The 19,330-nt window shown below is 51.5% G+C and overlaps 3 protein-coding genes across 5 annotated transcripts in view; 1 reads left to right on the top strand and 2 right to left on the bottom strand.

Moving 5' to 3' along the window:
• The window catches only part of COL1A1 (collagen type I alpha 1 chain), a 239,087-nt gene that overhangs the window by 148,207 nt on the left and 71,550 nt on the right, over positions 1-19,330 (bottom strand). The window lies entirely within an intron of this gene.
• On the top strand, positions 28-7,758 carry EME1 (essential meiotic structure-specific endonuclease 1). Of its 3 annotated transcripts, none has more exons than XM_082604450.1 (9): positions 28-52; positions 1,119-1,930; positions 2,014-2,141; positions 3,514-3,603; positions 3,695-3,816; positions 4,020-4,146; positions 4,385-4,500; positions 5,293-5,482; positions 5,778-7,758. In XM_082604450.1, exons 2-9 carry the CDS (start codon positions 1,144-1,146, stop codon positions 5,805-5,807), a joined length of 1,590 nt encoding a protein of 529 aa, XP_082460576.1. In that variant the 5' UTR covers positions 28-52; positions 1,119-1,143; the 3' UTR covers positions 5,808-7,758. The 3 variants fall into 3 exon arrangements, with proteins under 3 accessions (XP_082460576.1, XP_082460574.1, XP_082460575.1); XM_082604448.1 differs by having other exon boundaries at positions 32-52; positions 5,729-7,758; XM_082604449.1 differs by lacking the exon at positions 28-52 and adding an exon at positions 61-252 and having other exon boundaries at positions 5,729-7,758.
• Positions 6,195-18,453, bottom strand: LRRC59 (leucine rich repeat containing 59). Its single transcript, XM_082604457.1, has 7 exons — positions 18,121-18,453; positions 16,040-16,099; positions 15,556-15,714; positions 15,220-15,324; positions 12,078-12,150; positions 9,838-10,011; positions 6,195-8,188 (listed from the first exon to the last, which is right to left on the bottom strand). Exons 1-7 carry the CDS (start codon positions 18,223-18,225, stop codon positions 7,941-7,943), a joined length of 924 nt encoding a protein of 307 aa, XP_082460583.1. The 5' UTR covers positions 18,226-18,453; the 3' UTR covers positions 6,195-7,940.

Raw genomic sequence — 19,330 nt, 5'->3', positions numbered from 1 at the left:
TCTACTTCCGGGTCCTGCGTGGCGGATGAAAGAGTGACGCGAGAAGTTGCTGGTGAGCGCTGCCGGGCGGGCGGACGGGGTAGGGCCTACTACCTGAGCTCAGCTCCGCAGAGGCTTGGTGGCTGGGGCGTCCGGCGCTTCTGCCGCGGTGCGTGGGCGAGCCGCCCGCCCGGGTGTCGGCGGGAGAGGCTTGGAGCCCGCTCAGCAGGGACCCGCTTGTCCGACCCCCGCATTTTGCCGGAATCTACCGAGGTCCGTGCGGGGACGGGGATGAGGTCTCTCCCTACTCGTTCAGCTTACGTTACTGAGCGCTTCCTGCGTGCCAGATACTGTACTAAGCTCCGTAGATGCATGCTTTAAAAAAAAAAAACTTTTTACAATCTTGTAAAGTGGGTAATGTTATTATCCCTATTTTACTAAAAAAGAAAGCGAGGCCCAGAGAGGTTACCTGGCTTATCTCGGGTCACACCTACAGCGTTAGTGAATATTTGTCCAAAGAATGACTCTTGTGCACGACCCAGCAATTGGCAATCCTAGGTCTGTCCACAAGAGAGTTGAAAACATCCCCACAAAAACTAGGACGAGAATGTTGATGGCAGCATTGTTCATTCAAAATGGCCAGAAATGGAATTAAACAGAATGTCCACCAAATGATGGACGGACAAACAAAATGTGGCATATCTATACAGTGAGGTATTATTCAATCGTAAAAAGCAATGAAGTACTGACACACGCTACAACATAAATGAACCTTGAAAATATTATGCTAAGACGCCAGTCACAAAAGGTCACATACTCAGCTCAAAAAGAGTGACTCTTGGTATCTCCATTTTACATGCAGAGATCAGCAAAGAGGTGGTGTTGAGTCTTGTTCGTACCTCATTAACATTTTTTAATAGTAACCTCCCCTTTGTTTATACCTCACCTTGACCTAGAAGGGATTTGAGAAGGTTTCCTATTAGACTACAGACACAGCTGTTCTGAGTTCCAGATTGACCGTGTTGGGACCATATCCTCTTTCTTTGTGTGTCATTTATGTCCTTAAAGCTTGGCCATAGAACACATCTAGGACTGAATTCAGTGCTACAGTCTGTGTCTCATCTCTCTCTTCTTTTTAGGGAATTACTCTGATAGCACATATTGATGGCTGTAGAGAAGTCATCACTCCCACTGGATTCCAGTGAGAGTGAGTCTGAGGAGTTGCCAACATTTGCCTTTCTGAAGAAGGAACCGTCTTCAACAAAGAGGAGGCAGCCTCAGAAGGAGGAGAAGATTGTAGTGGTTGGCACCTCAGATTCTGAGGCCTCCTGTCCTCCATCACCAAAACTGAGAGGTCCACCGCCTGTTCCAGAGACAGCTGAAACTGTCACAGAAACAGAGCCAGTCAGGGCGCTAAGCAGTGGAAGTGAGGATGAGGAAGAATTTGCTCCCCTGGCTGAGAGACTTACTTGTAAGTTCTTGACCCACAAGCAGCTGAGCCCTGAGGACTCCAGCTCCCCAGTTAAAAGGGTTTTAGATCATCGGAATAATGAAGGAGCGTCACGCGACTGGCAAAACCAGCCCTTTACAAAGATCCGTGCTGTTCCTCTCTGTGACACCTCAGAGAGGCGTGCATCGAATAACAAGGACCCTATGGTAGCCAGTCCATGCCATCAGCTGCCAGCCTACCAAACTCCCTGCTCTGTCCAGAGCAACAGCGTGACAGTAACTAAAACGAATGCTGAGGTGCCCCCACCTCAGAAGAGAAACAAGCATAATCAGAAGGTCCAGAAGAGAGGCTCACAGGGATGCCAGCAGCGGGGACAAGCAAGCCAACAGGAAAGCACCCAGAGGCAACAGGAAAGGAAGAAGAAGGCAGCCCTGGTTCACAGGCTGAAAGCTCAGAGGCCGGAGGAGTGCTTAAAGCATATCGTTGTGCTGCTGGACCCAGGTCCTGCAGGCATCTTTCTTTACCTCCTGCTGGGTGATCTGCTTTCTGGGCCCCACTGACAGCCCCTTTCCCATCTGTTGCAGTGCTCTTACAGATGGAAGGTGGGGGCCGGCTCCTCGGAGCACTACAGTCCATGGGGTGCTGCTGTGTGATTGAGGCGCCGGCCGTGCCTTGCAGCATCACGTGGAGGAGAAGGGCTGGGTCCACTGAGGTAGGGGTTTTCTGGCTGCTGTTTCTCCTCCGTAGAGTTACAGGATAAATATGCTTTTAGTCTAAAGGATGTATTATCAGTCAGGGCTCCAGCAGGAAAGCAGATAGCACACTCAGCCGAGTATACTTTGAGGAGGATTTAGTAAAGGGGCTGTTTTCCAAGGTGTGGGCAGGGTGCAAGGACACTACAAGGGGCAGCGCAGTACCTCAGGACAACAGCAGCTCTAACTTGGCTTCTCCACCTCGGGTACCGCTGCCATTGTGGATTGGTTAATTCCCTGTCGTGCTGGGCTGTCCTGTGCCTTGTAGGATGTTTAGCATCTACCTGGTAGCTGCCAACAGTACCTGTCCCAGTTGTGACAATTGAAAATGTCTCCAAATATTGCCAAATGCCCCTCGGGGCGGGGGGGGGGAATCACCCGTTTCTGTCCCCACATCACAGGTGGGGAAACTGAGGCCCTGAGAAGTTGAAAGCCTTGTTAAGGATCACAGCTGAGTAGTGGCTGGGGGGTGGGAGGGGCTAGAACCCAGAGCTCCTCCCACCTGTGCTTTGCAATATTATGGGTCTTGGCTTTTGCTTAGAGGGACCTAAACAGAAAACTCCGCACAAGTCCTGCTCACGGCTCCTCTGTAATACCGTACTGCTGTAGGATTGTGGACCGTGACGCGGCCTTGGCTTTGTTTGATTATGCCCTAGTATGGCGAAGAAGAGGTGCTCTCACAGACTGAAGTTTCCTTGGTGATTCTTATCTTTGTCACACAAAACCTATGTGTAAGGGCCACTCGGCTTAGCATCTACCCTCAAAGCCCAAGTTACTTATTTGTTCCAAGTCCTTCGGAAGAGTTTCCTTCACTCCATTCCCCTATTCAGAAGGCATAGAAATATCGGCAGTTACTTCTCAGTCCGTTTCAACTCACTAATGCTCCTTTTTTTAAAATATTTATTTATATTTTTTGGCTGCATCAGGTCTTAGTTGCGGCATGTGGGCTTCTCTCTAGCTGCGGTGTGTTGGCTTAGTTGCCCTGAGGCACGTGGGATCTTAATTCCCCGACCAGGGATCGAGCCCGCGTCCCCTGCATTGGAAGGCGGATTCTTAGCCACTGGACCACCAGGGAAGTCCCTGATGCTCCTTTCTGAATCACTGCCTCAGAGGTGCAGTACACTGAGGTTGAACAGTTGAGGACTGGGAAGGACAGGATTATGGGTCACTATTTCTTGCCACCATGACTTCATTCCAGAAGAAAAAGGATAATGCAAAGTAGACTAGGCTGATGGCGATGAAGTCACTCACCCAGAAGGCCTGGGTCTCTCTCGCAGGTGCTAAGCACCTGCTGACCTGCCTCCCTCTGCTGGGTTCCGCGCCCTTTGACAGGACGGACAGGAGGGCTGGGTGGAGGAGCCGATGGTTCTGGTGCTGCTCCCGGCGGAGGCGTTTGTGTCCATGATCTACAACTTCAAGCAGGTGGGCACAGCCGGAGGGGCAGGCGCTGAGGCTGGGACGGAGGGCTGACTGCAGGGAGCAGGCATGCATGCATTTCTGCTCCTTCACGCAGGGGAGTCTGGGCAGCACCGAGGAAGGGAAGGAAACGCTTCGGAGCTTTGTAACTGACATCACAGCAAGGACAGCTGGGAAAGCTCTGTCACTGGTGATTGTGGATCCGGGGAAATGCTTCAGGTTTGGATTTGTCCTCGAGACTTAGCATTAAAAGGGGCAGCTCTTAGGCCAACAGGGGTGGATTTATTCATCCCAGATCTGGGTCCCTCTGCAAAATAGCATCCCTCCTAGCCCTGCGGGACTCTCTGGTCCAGTCTTCTCACACCTCTTCTGCCCGAGCTCGGCCTGGAGCTGCGGCTCTTTGATTTCCTCCCCTGCTCCAGTGCTCCGAATGCTCCAAGGAGAAGGAAACGGGGAGTGGCAAATGGAGAACAGGCCAAGGAGAAGGAGAAGCAGAGACAACCGGAGGCCAACACAGCGGCTGTGGTGACCAGGGTAGACATGGAGGAGGTAAGAACTTCTGTTGCCTGAGTCATCGTGGGTGCCCGCTCTCATCTAACCCGATTCACCACTGATAAAGAGTACAATGCCTGCCGGACACTACTTTCTACCTTGGCACCAAGTAGGAGAGAAGGGGCCAAACGGGGAGCCAAGGGGCTGGGGTGCAGCTTCAGTGAACAGTGAGAGGAGAAGAGTTTCAAACTGGCCACTGCATACCCTTCCAGTCCATCTGCTTTGGGATTTCTAGGCATTGGTAGATCTGCAGCTGCACACAGAAGCCCAGGCCCGAATTGTGCAGAGCTGGCAAGAACTGGCCGACTTGGCGTGCGCGTTCACGAAGGCTGTGGCTGAGGCGCCCTTCAAGTGAGTGCCCCTGTCAGGTCCTGGCTCGGTTGCTTGGCCTTGTCTTTGACAGTGATTCTGGTACCCAAAGATGATGTCCCTTTCCCCTAAACTCTGCTGCTAGTCTGTTGTCACTCAAGTTTGAGGCAGAAGGAGTTGACCTAACCCTGGGAATTCTTGGAAAGAGCCCCCAAGCTCAGTCCCTTTAAAATGTTCTCCTGTAGCTTATGTGTAAGTTTGTGTTCTGCAGGTTGGTACTGGGTTATCCGTGGGCCGACTGACCAGAATTTATTGCAGGTCAGGTCACAATGAAACAAGCCCTTGTAAAACAATTTTTTAGCCTACTTAGCTCAAGGGCTGTTCATAGTCAGAACTTAAAATCAGTGATTCCTCAGAGGCAATCCAGTCCAAGTCCCTCATTTCATACCTGAGGGAACTGAGGCCTAAAGAGGCCGACTTGTCAGAGTTCCTAGCGAATCAGAAGAACCAGAACAAGACTCCAACCTGCCTGATACCCAGTGCTCTGTGCTAACCCCCATGCACACTGCCTCCCCGATCAAGACACCCCAGTCTCAGTGCAAGCAAGAGTCTCGTACTTTTCTGGTAACTTCTTTTTTCAGAAAAGGAATAGATGTCGTTTTTACGGGAATCGGTGACTAGCACTGCTAGGGGACAGGAGGAGCATTCAAATTGGCCAGGGAGAACGTCACGCCCGCCTCTTCCGATGTCAGTGGAGGGTTTTTAAGTTCCTAGTTAAGGGGACAGGTGCAGCACAGTAACACACGACTCGCAGCTCAACTGTGCTGTTTGCAGGAAGCTCCGACATCAAGCTAGTTTCTCCTTCTGCCTGGAGAGTGACTGGGCTGGAGGGGCAAAGGTGGACCGCTCTGGCAGGGGGCTTGCGGTGGTCTGGAGGAGACAGATTCAGCAGCTGAACCGAGTCAGCCTGGAAATGGCCAGTGCCGTTGTGGACGCCTACCCCTCCCCACAGCTCCTGATCCAGGTATGCCGTTTCAGGGGTCACTGCCCAGTGCACTGTGGCCTTAGTGGACTCCCAGTTTCCATGGACAGCACTGGTGAGGGCCCAGGAATGCCTTGTAAGTCAACAGTGCGGGTCTGAGATCAGAGTCAACACTGACCAGGGAGGGAGGACGGTTCTCATCCCCCAACCCAAGCTTCCCGTCCCTTATTCACAGGTGAGGAATGACCATGGGTGGTATGGTATTAACAGGTCATTTACCACTTTCAGGCTTATAAGCGGTGTTTTTCTGAGCAAGAACGCCAGAATTTGCTTGCAGACATACAGGTGCGCCGTGGGGAAGGTGTGACAGCCACCTCCCGCCGTCTTGGACCAGAGCTCTCCAGGCGTATCTACCTTCAGATGACAGCTTTGCAGCCAGATCTCTCTTTAGACAGTGCAGACTGATGCCAGCCCTCAGGGACAGGGATGAAAAGCTGATTTCCACCCCAGCCCCCCGACCTCAGAGCATGACTACAGTGCAGGGATTAGAAGCGCCTCCTGCAGCACAGCCTGGGTCCTGTGCACAACACGCTCTCCTGGGCGTCGCTGTTTGTGATAGTGTCCCTACCTGTCAACGTGGGGCAGAGGCTGAGACGCTCACATTTGCCTTCCTCTCCCAGCAAGTCAACTGCCACGTACAAACCACCCCGACCCCGGCCCCAGCCAGCCCTCAAAATGCAAAGGAACAAAGACAGACCACTCAGACACGAATTTAATAATTGCAAAAATCCAAAAGAACCTCGGCATCAAATCTTGAGGTCACAAGTGCACTGCCCTCGGCAGGTTGCTTGACAAGGCTGGCTGTGCTCCCGCCTTCCTCCCATCCACTGAAGCTGCCTCAAGCCGCCAAGGAATGGGGGGAGGTCTGATCACTATGCTGACTTCTGTATTCTCTGAATCTCGTTTTATGTACTATGTGTTTCGTTTCAATAAAGCATTTGTACCAATGGCTCTGGAGCTTGGAGGAAGACTAAAGGACTGTGTAGTGATTCTGGGTAAGGTGTGGGCCTATGCAGCAGAGCTCTCCCTGAGGGAGGAAAGAACAAGTCTTTTCTTCCACTATCAGGATGGTCACAAGTGTCAGTCTTATCCGTGGGCCACTGGTGCCGAAAAGATGGACCCCACTCTGTCTCTGGACATGACAGGTTCTTGCTCTCCCTGGGGAGAAGGAACTTTCAATGCGGAGTCTTCTGTGAATGAGCACCGTGACGGCCAGTTCTGATCCCTTCACCCAACTGTTGTGAAAGGAGGCAAAGGAGGCCACAGAGCAAGAAAGTGCTGAGTCTGGCAGACGAGAGAATGGACAGTTCTGCCCTTACTCATGCTAGTCGTTAATGTACCACTTTTAAACTCCACGATGCTACTTAGTTCCCTTCATTGTGTAGGTGTAGTTATGTCTAGAATCAATTCTAAACCTCAGTCTCTTATGAAGCTTTCGTTTTCAGGTTGCCTATGAGGTATTTAGTCACACCGACTATGGAAGAGAGCTGTCACAGACAATGTGGCTTTGCAAGGGTCCGCCTTCTTGTTTATTGGCAATCAGGGAGTTAATGCTCTCAAATTGACGCAAGGAGCCTGGACCGTCCCCATGTTATAGAAGCCACATAAATTGCCGCAGGACTCTACAAGAGCTGCCGAAGACCCCCATGGCTATGAGATTTCTATTTGTGGGTCATGAATCTGTTTCCCGTGAAAGGTTCTATACTCCAGCCAAGGGACAATTCTGGTGTAAGTTTTGTTCTCTCAGTACATTATAAAGGAGGCAAAATGATGGAAAGAAAGGACACCAGGGTGGGAATCCAGTTCTGCCTCAAACCAGCTATAGGAGACCACAGGCAAGTCATGGAAAGCCTCAGTTTCCCTGTCTACAAGCGTTACCTTGGACTGGATGGAAGTCCTGTCACAGCCTGAGATTTTGTATGACTGTTAAAATATCTGAATGTCTTGAGGTCCTTAAAAAATAGGTATGCCCCTCCCTCCCCAATTTAGACTAGATTTGCTGAGTACGGTGTTCCCCTCGTCCCCAATAACACACTGCCTCCTGACCTGCCCTGGCTCCCCAGGGAGGAATGAAAGAAAGGGTCTGTGACATACAAAAGTATAAATGTAGTGACAGCTGACCTTTAGTAGAAATGAGTCTTGCCTTTATACAGCTTTGTATAACAACTAGAAAAGGCTACGTTTTTTCCTCTCCCCACCCCAAGCCTATTCTTTTACGCATGCAGGCAACTGGCCCCGCCTCCTATTTCTCCTTATTCCACCAGGGAACCCTGACTAAGGAACAAAGGAGTCTTACAAAGAGGAGGTCTCAAGTACCGAACGGCAGCCACGTGACGATGGCAGGCAGGTCTGACTCTACGAAGAGGTTGTGTCCAGCAGAACCCAATTCCATAGGAATCCAAGCTCCCAGGCCGGGAGGCGGCAGGTGTGGAGGCCGAGCTCACTGCTGGGCGTCGGCCTGCAGGACCCACCGGAGGATGTCGTGGCTGCGCAGGCCGCGGAGCGCGCTGTCGTAGGCGGCGTTCACGCTGGTGCAGAGGGGCTGCTGCCGCAGCTCCGTCCCCCGACAGGCGACCAGCCCGCCGGCCACGCACAGCAGCAGCAGCAGCAGCAGGAGCCTCAGCCCAGCCCAGGGGCGAGCGTGCTTCCGGGGCGGCGCCTTGCGGGGCCGGGAGCCGGACTTAGATTCTGGGGGGACAGAGTCACAGCGGGCAGAGCCCGGTCGGTTTACGGGCGCACGCTCTGCAGCCGGCGCTAGTCTGCACGCACATCCGCTCACACCCCTCTGCTCTGATGGACACTCCCCCGGCCCCAGGAGAACACGTCTTCTAGAACGTCTGGGCTCTCAAACACTTTGCTATGCAGAGACCGAAACGTGAACTCTTGCTCCCTTGGATCTCGGGCTAGATTCAGAACTGGGTCTCGTTCTGGATGTCTCACTTGGCACGCAGTCCCCAGGGCCCTAAGCTCTCCGTGACGTGCTGATGATCGGGCCCCTTAGGACCAAGGGGAGGGGCTCATCAGGAGGCATCAGGCGTGGGTGGAGTGCTGCCCATTTGGGGAAGCAGGTTCACATTTTATGAATATTGTTCATGTTTTTATTATAAGATAAAAAGAAAGCCTGGAAGAAAGTATACCATATTGGTAACAGTGATTACTGCTGGGAACAGGGGATTACAGGCGATGGCCATTTTCTGATATATATAAAGAAATTGTCTGCAGTGAATATAATTATTGAAGAAAAAAATGGTTTTGAGATTTTTAGGCAAATTTTTAAAAAACCTGACTGAAGGGCTTCCCTGGTGGCACAGTGGTTGAGAGTCCGCCTGCCGAAGCAGGGGACACGGGTTCGTGTCCCGGCCCGGGAAGATCCCACATGCCGCGGAGCGGCCGGGCCCGTGAGCCATGGCCGCTGGGCCCGCGCGTCCGGAGCCTGTGCTCCTCAACGGGAGAGGCCACAACAGTGAGAGGCCCGTGTACCGCAAAAAAAAAAAAAAAAAAAAAAACCTGACTGAACACCCACATTCCAAGAACTACGTGATCCTGTCATAGGTTTTTCTCACTTAATCCTACCACTAATCTGTAAGGAGGTATGATCCTCTTTTACACAAGGGAACAGAAAGGTGGTGAGGTTGGGTGACTTGCTCAAGGCTAGCGGGGGCAAGCAGGCAGGCCTCCCTCCCCACAGAGCTTCGCTGCTGCTCAGGTTCCTCTCCCTCAGGTGTCCCTTTTGGCCCAGAGGATATACTGTCCTCTCTTATACGTGGAGTCACATTGCTACACAAATCCAACGGGACATATTCAGGCAAAACACTAACGTGTTTTATATACGACATGGCTCCCCAAATTCAGGCCGAGTGATTCCCCTGGTGTTCACCAAACCGAGTGATCGGGTCCAACTGGGAAAGAAAATCACAGGCAGTGCTGGCACCACCGAGACGGCACCACACACTCAAAAGCTCAGTCCGCTTCCTGGATGACGTCAGGGACTTTTAAGAGTCATGTGACCATATGCAGTCTTTACCTTTCTGGGTGATTTTAGAATCTAACCCTTACAAAAAGTGCAACTCCCTGTTCTGGAAATGTTCTAAGCTACATCTGACCCCAATACCTGCACATAAGCATGTGACACTGGGGAAACAAACCATTCGGGGCAGTAGGAGGGTCCCCATTCCCCGTAAGTGGACCCTCTGAGTTACTCCCAGGCCTTAGAGTATGCTGTACCTGACGAGGTCTGCAAGCTTGTTCGCTCACTCACTCGCTCAGCCATGCCTGGAAACCAAGCCATCTCCCCACCACACCCCTCCTGGAACCCTGCAACTGAGAGAAAAACCTACTTGGGGCCTGATTTGTTTCCTTCTTAGGTTTCTTCTCCTGCTCCCGCTTGGCTGCTTTGAGGGCGTCATACTCCTTTCTCCGGCGCTCCTTCTCCTCCGCCTTCTCCCGCTTCCGCAGTTCCCGCTCCTGAGCCTCCTTAGCTCGCTGCTTGGCCTCCCACTTCTTCTCGGCCTCTATGAGAAAGTATACCCAAAAGTGGCTTCTCTCCCACAAACCTCCAGTGTGCTTTCTCAAGTGATTAATATGGATTCAGGCTCCCTTCCCTTATGCTGTGGATCACATAAGACACATTAAAAAGCAACAACTGTCTTTCTGCTCTCTGGGAAGTAAGCCCTCCCTAAAATACAATAAGCTGCTCTCAGGGTTTGCTCAGTGGATTCTTATTCAGGGGTTCCTGGCCACAAGCAGCAGAGATTAGGGTGATGTAACGGGGTGGGGGGCGCACAAGAAAGGCATGGGTGATGAGTCTGGTGCTCCTTTAGAATTAGGTACTAATTCAGAAGACACAGCCACTGACAGCCTTGCACAACTCAACTACGAGGAGAGGAAACAAGGGAGGTGTTGATTCTATGGGAGTCCCGTCTTCCCAAGCTTCGGAAAGGAATGTGGCATGGGGAGGGCAGGAAGAAAAAGGGAGCGCTCAGGTTCGGGGTTAGAGAAGATGGAAATTTTTCCTGAAAAAACAAGACTACTAGTTCGTCAGAGGGTACTCTAGACTTCAACTCAGGAGTCTGTAACATTCCGATTTAGTCCACAGCTCAAGTATGTTTACATACAGCACCCACCTTACAAATTACTGGTTTCTAAAAATGCATTCCCAAATTATTTGGAAGACTGAAGCACAGTTTTCCAGAGCCAGAATGCCACAAATGGTGGTTAAATGTCCTTTTAGGGCTCAAAAGCCTATTTGAACTATCATGTAGCTGAATAGTACTATTCTTATCACTGTAGCTTTCCACTGCTTTTCTACATACAAACAAGCTCCAAGTTCCAGCTGCGCACCAAGAGTGCCAAGAACACACTCTGCCCAGCCTCAAGAGAACATGTGCCATCCAGAGGCAAAAGCAGCAGTGGTCACAGTAAACACGGGCAGCACAGCGGCCGTGCGTGTACAAGGAATGGTCATAACCCAGGGGTTCCAATCTCAGGGGCCGCCTGTCATCAGTACTACACACGTCCCTCTAACCACGGGAATCCTCCAGCGAGCGGGCTCAGAAGTCAGCCGGCTCGTCAACAGAGCACCTACTGTGTGCCGGGCCTTGTTCCAAGTGCTCGGATACAGCAGAGCAGAAAAGTCAAGCTCTAGTGCCTAAGTCATCTGCTTTCCACAGAAGGAGACAAACAATAAACGAGTGAACAAACAGGGAAAAAGACAGCGATATGTGCCATAAAGGAAATAACTGAGGATGTGACAGAGAGTGGCAGGTGGGTTGGCTCTTCTAGTTTGAGTGGTTCCGAAACGGTTAAGGTTTCAGATGAGGACCACACGAAGCCAGCAGGCAGCCACGTAAAGATCTGAGGGAAAAGGAAACCAACAAAGCCCTCGAGATGAGACTGTTCTTGGCGTGTTCAAGCAACAGCAGAGGATCGTGTGGCTGACGGTAACTGCACTCTCTCCCTGTGTGTGGAACGAGGCCGGAGAAGCAAGCAGGCCTGGGTCACGGCGGGCCTTGTCGGCCACGGCGGGCCCTGTCGGCCATGTTACTGAGTTTGAATTTCGCTCTAAGTTCAGTTGGAAGCCATGAGAGCGTTTTAAGCAAATAGCGGCAGAAAAGATTTGGGTTTTGAGAAGATCTCCCTGGCTGCTGTGTGGAAGGGGCACAAGTATGGAGCCAGGACGTGGTGCTAGGAGGTACTGTGGCAGTCCAACAGCTGGAGGCTTGACTGCGGCGGTGGTACTGGAGCTGGCACTGCCGACAGACTGGACACGGGAGTAACAGAAGAAAGCAATCACGGCTACCTTCCCAATTTCAGGCTTGAATAACTATAGGGATGGTGATTTCCCATTACGGGGGCACACTGGAAGGTGCTGAAGGGGATCTGGTTAGGCAGGTTTAATCTGAGATACTGATTAACCCTCCAAGCAGACAGAGAGAGAAGCAGTTGACTGTGACCGTGGGGCTCGGTGGAGAAGCCAGGGCTGGAGAGATGCTGCCATCGACCACCACGCTGTTCCCCACTGCTCCGCACGGCTATCCTGGATCCTAGCTGCTCAGGCGTGAGGCGGGTGGCCACCTACCTCGGTCTATTTCCAGCCGCCGCTGCCTCTCGCGCTCCTGATCCGCCTGCACGGCCTTCATGTGCTGTAACACCTGCGAAGGGAGAGGAGGGAGCCGAACGACTCAACACAGTTGTCTTCACTGCGGGGAGTCGCAAAACAGAGACTGCTCTGTTCAGCAGCCCTGATCACCAGAGTTCCTGGGAGCTGTGCAGAGCTAACGAAGTTAACCTTATCCTGTGTCCTCACCGCGCCAACCTTAGCCCGAGAAGAGCCACATAAGCCCGGTTCACTAAAGCTGTCAGGAGAGAAGTCTGTGAAACACAATGCCGACCGCAATCTAAAAAGTCCTGCCGTTTCCAATCGCTTTATGTAATTCTCCCAGCAACTTCTGTGTTAAACAGGGACAGCACTTCCTCTAAGACACTCTCCTGACCTCTGTGGGCTGCCGCAGGCTCCCCTCCTCCCACCCGTGGGGAGTTTTCTTATCCATCTCAGTCCTAGACTGTAAGCTCCCTAAGGGTTAGGGACTACTGTCCTTAGCTCTGCAGGTGAGCACAGAGTTTAGCTAGTTGTAGCACTCAGTACAGGTGTGATGAGCAACTGACCGGATGCCCATTGTAAAACTAAGGAAGAAAGCCCAGGCTCTGATGTCACATGGCTAGAAAGTAGCACAGGCAGGTCTCCTGAGTCCCTGGGCCACAGCTTGTCCCGCTTACGTACAGTGCAGAGGCAGGAGAGCTGTAAGAGAAAGGCGTTTTATGTGCTCAGTGAACACTGCTGCTTGACTGCATTAATAAGAGAAGAAAACCTCAAGTATTCTAAATGAAGACAGGAATTGTCTTAATTTTGTTTCGCTACTGCGCTAGACAACCTGCAGGACAGACATGTATTCAAATGTAATTATTTTACTTCATGGAAACTTCAGACATGCCCACATCTATCATAAGAGGGACACAGGAGCAGGTCTGCAAAAGCCACTCCCTCCAAGAGCCTGGCTTAAAGCCACAAGGAACCCTGTCCTGAGTGACCCAGGACCTGCACCAGCTGGCACCTCTCCAAAGGAGTCAAGCTGACTAAAAAATGGCTGCTCAACAAGGGGCTGCAGGATCTGGAGGAAGGTCAAGCATGTTGTGGAGAGGGGGCCCAAGTTCAAAGTCCCTGTCTCACCCTGAACTCTGAATTTTATATAAGCACCAACCATTCAGCTGGCTTTAGGGGGTAAAAACTGGCTAAATAAAGAACCTGGACGTTTAAGAGCCGTCCCTTTTAGCTTGGCTACAATACATCAGGAGTTAGTTATCTGACAACACAGCCCAGTCAGAAATGGGAGAGGCTCTTCTAGAGCCTCGGGAGGGTTGCTTTTGTTTACCTATCCCAGTCCACAGCAGGTAGTAAGCACCTGATGATTACTGTTGAACTAACAAATTATTTTTAAAAGGCGCTTTACTATGTGCCAAGCTAATTAGTTACTATGCACCCACAAGGTCAGAATTGACCTAAACTAACTCCTGGAGACAAGTGACCTCCTTCTGACTGCCCCACGCCACTCCTGTACGTGCCTAAAGGTGTGCGCAGGAGACAGCTCTGGGCAGCGGTGCCAGAGCATGGCTTCTCACCACATCCCCAACGCACCGTGCTCCCCGGAGCTTTGTCTGGAAAATACCTGTGAATACTAAAGACCTTTACACTCAACAGAAGTTATTTTTGTAGGTCAAAAACTGGAATATCGGCAACTTTGGTTTAATGTAGTATTAGTTGAATGAATAAATGGATAAATGAAAGGTGTTGCACACTGAGGGTTTCTCGGGTCAGGGATACAGAATTAATACCTACTTCCCAGGTTTATGAGGGTTATGAGATGAAACATGCAAAGCATGCACAACAGAGGAAGAGCAGTCAACGGTAGCTATTGTTAGTCTGCAGAACAGAAAACATTCTTAAAGCACCAAGTGTTCAGAACAGGATTCACTGATCACTTGTACTGTTCCCAGCTGAGGGCAAACTGTTGCGTTGGCTTCTTGGATGCACTGATGCTGTGCTTGGTTTCTTGTAACAATGGGTGACACAGATGATGAGACTATCTAAGAAGCCCTGAGCTAATGATAAGAAAAGAAAGGCCATTACTCCCGAGATTCACAGAGACCCATCATACACACATTTCGCTTACATTAATCTAGCGTTTAAAGTTAACTCTTTTGTGTCCACAACGCCCCCTAAACGTAGCCAAGCAAGTCATCTGGTCCTCAGCTGAAGCAGCAGCAATCTGTTCTAAAGCTGGAGGGAAAAAATGACTGTAGCTGGAGTTTTTGAGAGATGGGTACAGTGCTGTTCTTAAGAAACAATGTAAAGCACCTTCAAGGTTATTGGCAATATTTGCCTTCCAGGCTGCCAGTTAGTTCCTTCCTCCTATGTCAGGTGACTCAACTGAAATCAAATGCCAGGTGTGCCCAGGATGTGTCTGTTTACAGGTATAAACTTACAAATACTAACAACACCTTTATTATCAAAATTCAATAACTGTGACTCAGAAACGCTACAGCACCTAACCCTCTTGTTCCATATAAACAACCGTCAACAGTGCAGTGTTGGATCATGCAAGGTCCTGATTTCTAGGAACAGAAGTACTGCAGTAGAGCAGAAGACAGTATTGTTCCACTGCCTGTAAAGAGAGAAACAAAGGTGCCTTTGCCTGACAGGTTCAGAGTAGACATTTTCAGAGACCTTCGTGCTTTAAAAGACACAGCTATTTGGGGCTTCCCTGGTGACGCAGTGGTTGAGAATCTGCCTGCTAATGCTGGGGACACGGGTTCGAGCCCTGATCTGGGAGGATCCCACATGCCGCGGAGCAACTAGGCCCGTGAGCCACAACGACTGAGCCTGCGCGTCTAAAGCCTGTGCTCCGCAACAAGAGAGGCCGCGATAGTGAGAGGCCCGCGCACCGCGATGAAGAGTGGCCCCCGCTTGCCACAACTAGAGAAAGCCCTCGCACAGAAACGAAGACCCAACACGGCAAAAATTAATTAATTAATAAACTCCTACCCTCAACATCTTCTTTAAAAAAAGACACAGCTATGGGTGCCTTGGGAGGGGAAAACAAGAGGCGACAGAGGCAAGTCCCAGGGGAATGCGTGAAGGAGCCACTGGGGAGCCTCGTGCTTACCTTGTTGGCACACTGCTTACACTGCTTCTCATCCAAGCAATCCCCTGCCACCTTGGCCAGGACAGGATCCAGGGGGTTATCCTTCAGGTCCAGCCACTTCAGACTCTAAACAGATGGGGCAGAGAGTCTGGTAAGCCCGAGTTCACACAAAGAGCCCCTGAAAGTGGAACGAAACGAGCAGGAAGAAAGCCCTTCTCTGTTCCGGCCGCAGGGAAAGCTGTCTGAGGCTGTGACAACAAGGTGGCGTTCCTGCTGGCCTCTCTCACAGCCACACTCCCTCAGTCCCTGAGCCCTCTGCCACACCTGGCCGTGAAACATTGGGTCATGAATTGTTACCTTGAGCTGAGCAAAGCTGACAGGCAGGGTGACCAGCCTGTTGTTGAGGAGGTCCAGGTGCTGGAGGTTGACCAGGCGGCCGAAGTCTGCTGGCAGCTGCCGCAGTTTGTTCTTACTCAGGTCCAGCTTCACCAGGTGTGTGAGGCCACAGAAATCCGACTAGGACCCAAAGAGAGAACACCTTGGCCTTGGGCTCACACACTGTGATGTAACAGTCCAGGAGGCCCCAAGTCAGAGGCACCTATGCACAAATCCTGACTCTACCTTTTACTACTAGCTGTTCCAGCTCGAATGAAAATGGAGATAGCAGGCATAGCTCCTGGGGGTGAGCCGTGAGACGTGTGTGCAAAAGCGCTTAGCCCTTTTCTAGTGGTAGCCTGCCTGCAGGCCTATCCTGAAATTATGCCTTATGACACAACTCCCCCAGACAGGAAGGAGAAGCATCAGGGCTCTAGAAGGAATCATGCTTGCTCGCTAGTCTTACCGGTAGAGCAGTCAGTTTATTGCAGGACAGATCCAGTATGGTGGCCTTTGGGAGGGCAGCCTAGGAAAGGGAATGAGAACAAAATGTCAGATCAACACATGGAACAATTCAGTGACATCTGCTAATGAAGCATTTTCCACAGAAAGTTCCCATGATTAGAAAAGGCCTTTAACATGGACACATATACACTATCAAATGTAAAACAGATAGCTAGTGGGAAGCAGCTGCATAGCACAGGGAGATCAGCTCGGTGCTTTGTGACCACCTAGAGGGGTGGGATAGGGAGGATGGCAGGGAGATGCAAGAGGGAGGAGATATGGGGATATATGTATACGTATAGCTGATTCACTTTGTTATAAAGCAGAAACTAACACACCATTGTAAAGCAATTATACTCCCATAAAGATGTTAAAAAATTTTTTTTCAACAAAGGAAAAAAAAAAGAAAAGGCCTTTAAAAAAAATAGCACTTAATTATAATCTTCCTGGAGACACGCAAGGAAAAATGAGCCAGTCAACCATGACCTAGAGAAGAATGCAGAGTAGGGATCTGGCTGTGGAACATCCAAGGGAAAAAAAAACAGATTCTTAGAAATTCTCCATAGCACTTTTAATATTCTCTCTAGCACTGCCCCTTATTAGGTTTCAGGGCAGGGACTGTGTCTAATATAGCTTTGTGATTTCCATATTCTCCAGTTCACGGTTTTCCAGGCACTCCATATACCCGTTGGCTGATTCGTAACTGAACAAATGAGTAAATGAGTGAATGCAGAGTGAAATCAAGGCCCTCACAACCCAGCTCTGTTTTCCCATGGGGCCTGGGATGGAGAGGCTCAGCAAAACTGACCCTTCCGTTCTCCCAGGGGCAATGCTGCACCAACCGGATGCCTGCAGTTCTAGGGCCAGGCTGAAACATGGGGCGGGGAAGAAGGCAAATATTCAGTTAAGGACACTGGGCCAACGTGGACTTTCCAAATGTCAAAGTCCCAAGCATGAAGTTTGACCACCTAAAGAAGTTTGAGATATCACAGTGGGAAGCAGCACACTGTGGTAATAGTTACATGCATCAACATTTGCTACCTGCCAAGTATTTTACATTACAGTCTTATTTAATCCTCCCAACAACCCTATGCGATGGGAATAACTATCACCATTTTATACATGAGCAAACCTAGGCTTAAAGGATAACTAAGCTTGCCAAGGGCACTCAGCTATTAAGCAATGAAGCGGATATATGAACTGGGAATCCCATTCTAACCTCCATACTACACAGCCAAGGCAGAGGGAAGACTGGGCCAAGTGCCAAACTCAATATAATTCGTTAAAGGCAGTGAGGAAAGTGCAGGTCATCCAAAGGGAGGCTACTGTGGGGGATGCGGGTGGGGAACCAGGTGGGCAAAGCAGGGGTGCACCATCTAACTCCACTTTGGCAACAAACTAGTCTTGCAATGTCCCTGGGGCCCCAGGCTTGTTTCCCCGGTTGGGGGTACGGGAGTAGGCGGGTGGAGGGGTGGGCCACGATGGTGCGGATTTCCACCAGTTTCATAGTTGGGAAGAGACTTTGCCAACCAAGCAGTGAGATTTCACATTCTTCAAGGAAGTACGCCTCAGGGCTGGGGCAGCCAGCTGGGATTTCTGACTTCCAGGAAAAGCCAGGTCTGGGCCACACCCAGGTCTAACCGGAGGCCTACTTGGATCAAGTCATTCATTCATCTGTTCATTCATTCTCCGAATACATCCAGCAATCGCGCTCCGAGGGCTCCTACTTTGGGTCGGGCAAGGAGCTGAGCGTTGTGAAAGCCCCTGAAATGGGCGGGGGGGGCGGGGAGATTCACTCCTGACCCGTAAAAAGCCCATAGCCAGACAAGCAGCTCCTTCCCATCTTCTGGAACTGTGCCAAAGTGACACGTGTACATCCCAGGAAGAGAACTGGGGCCGGACGCGGCCTCCCCCGGGGAGTTAGTCCCACTCCCCCCACCTCATTTTAAGCCATGGAGACTGAGGCATGCGAAAGAAGGCGACCAACGCAGGGGCCAGCGCCAGTCGCGGGTGGGCGCCTGGGCCTCGCGGGGCTGTACTGACCAACTCCTTGACCGGGACCTCATTCAGGTCGCTGAGGCTCAGATCCAGTTCGTGGCCGTCCAGCTTGTCGCGGAGGTTCCCGCCCTTGCTACCGGCCTTGGTCATGGTGACGCCGGCTGAACTAGTCCCGGCTCCGACGGGCAAGAGAAGGGCTGAGAAGCCGCTCGTCGGCTCAGCGGACTCGCACCCAACCTACAAAGCCTGCGTCCCCGGACGCCGCAGGTGTGAGATCGCCGCCTTCCGTCCGCCCGCCGGCCGCCCTCTGCGCCCTGCACCCCGTTCCCACCGGTGCAGCCACGACGACGACCACTTCCGTGTCCACGTCACCTTCCGCGGCCACAGAGACGGGCTGGGCCAGAGCGGCCTGAGCGTGTGCGGGAGCGCCCTCTGTCGCCCGCCACCGCCGGGAGCGTGAGGTTCCGGCTCTGAGTTCAGTCGCCGGCCGAGCAGCTGCGTTCCCTGGTGCTGGGAGGGCACGCCCGCGGGCAGTCGTCGCTGGCAGCGCCAGGAGGCGAAAAGACTGGGGGCCAGAAGACCTGGGCTCCATCCAAAACTGACCTCAGCAGATCTCCCCCATCCCCCTGGATTAGCAGCAGAAACTGGGTGTCCTTCAGAATTGCTCTCTGTCCTCTAACGATCCCCAAACCATCATGATCCGGAAAACTTTGCCTCTCTCTCTCATCTCCTCCTCACTGCCCCAAGCCCTGGTCCAGGCGACCATCAACTTGAGCCTGGATTACTATTCTGAGTCTCTCTCCCTTCCATCCACCTCCACCCAGCTGCCCAGATGATCTTCCTAAAAATCTAGCCAAGTCTCTCCTCTGCTTAAAGCTCTTCAAATAGCTACCTGTAGAATATGGACCACTCTCTCTTCTACACTGAGCCGTGCGTGCTCCTGCAGCCTCCTGACCAGCCCCTGCCTGGGATGCTGTGGAGGCTTCCAATAGGTGGCCTCCAAACCTTTCCCCCTCCTGAAACGGCCCCGCCTTCTCCACCCACCTTCTCTGCCTAGCTAATTCCTAGTCCTTCAGGAAAACTTCCCTGAGGTTTATGAATCCTTAAGCAATCACCATGCTTCATCTATGGATACATGAGAAACACGCATAACAGTGGTACCTGGCTGATAGAGTTTGGGGGGGATGGAAGGAGTAAACACATGGAGAGCTTACGGCATGTCTGGCACTTAGCAAGGACCCGATAGCTACTAGCT

Source organism: Mesoplodon mirus, assembly GCF_964341445.2.
Source record: "Mesoplodon mirus genome assembly, chromosome: 18".
Lineage (NCBI taxonomy): Eukaryota > Metazoa > Chordata > Mammalia > Artiodactyla > Ziphiidae > Mesoplodon > Mesoplodon mirus.
This window is presented reverse-complemented; position numbering and strand designations above follow the sequence as displayed.

What these genes read in the sequence shown, in the direction of transcription:
- EME1 (XM_082604448.1), top strand. Translation starts at nt 1,144, where the DNA reads ATGGCTGTAGAGAAGTCATCACTCCCACTGGATTCCAGTGAGAGTGAG. An exon ending in CGTTGTGCTGCTGGACCCAG is followed by an intron (nt 1,931 to 2,013) that starts GTCCTGCAGGCA and finishes CATCTGTTGCAG; the next exon opens with TGCTCTTACAGATGGAAGGT. An exon ending in TGATCTACAACTTCAAGCAG is followed by an intron (nt 3,604 to 3,694) that starts GTGGGCACAGCC and finishes TCCTTCACGCAG; the next exon opens with GGGAGTCTGGGCAGCACCGA.
- LRRC59 (XM_082604457.1), bottom strand. Translation starts at nt 18,225, where the DNA reads ATGACCAAGGCCGGTAGCAAGGGCGGGAACCTCCGCGACAAGCTGGAC. An exon ending in TCAGCTTTGCTCAGCTCAAG is followed by an intron (nt 15,325 to 15,555) that starts GTAACAATTCAT and finishes CCATCTGTTTAG; the next exon opens with AGTCTGAAGTGGCTGGACCT. An exon ending in GGAAACAAATCAGGCCCCAA is followed by an intron (nt 8,189 to 9,837) that starts GTAGGTTTTTCT and finishes CTGTCCCCCCAG; the next exon opens with AATCTAAGTCCGGCTCCCGG.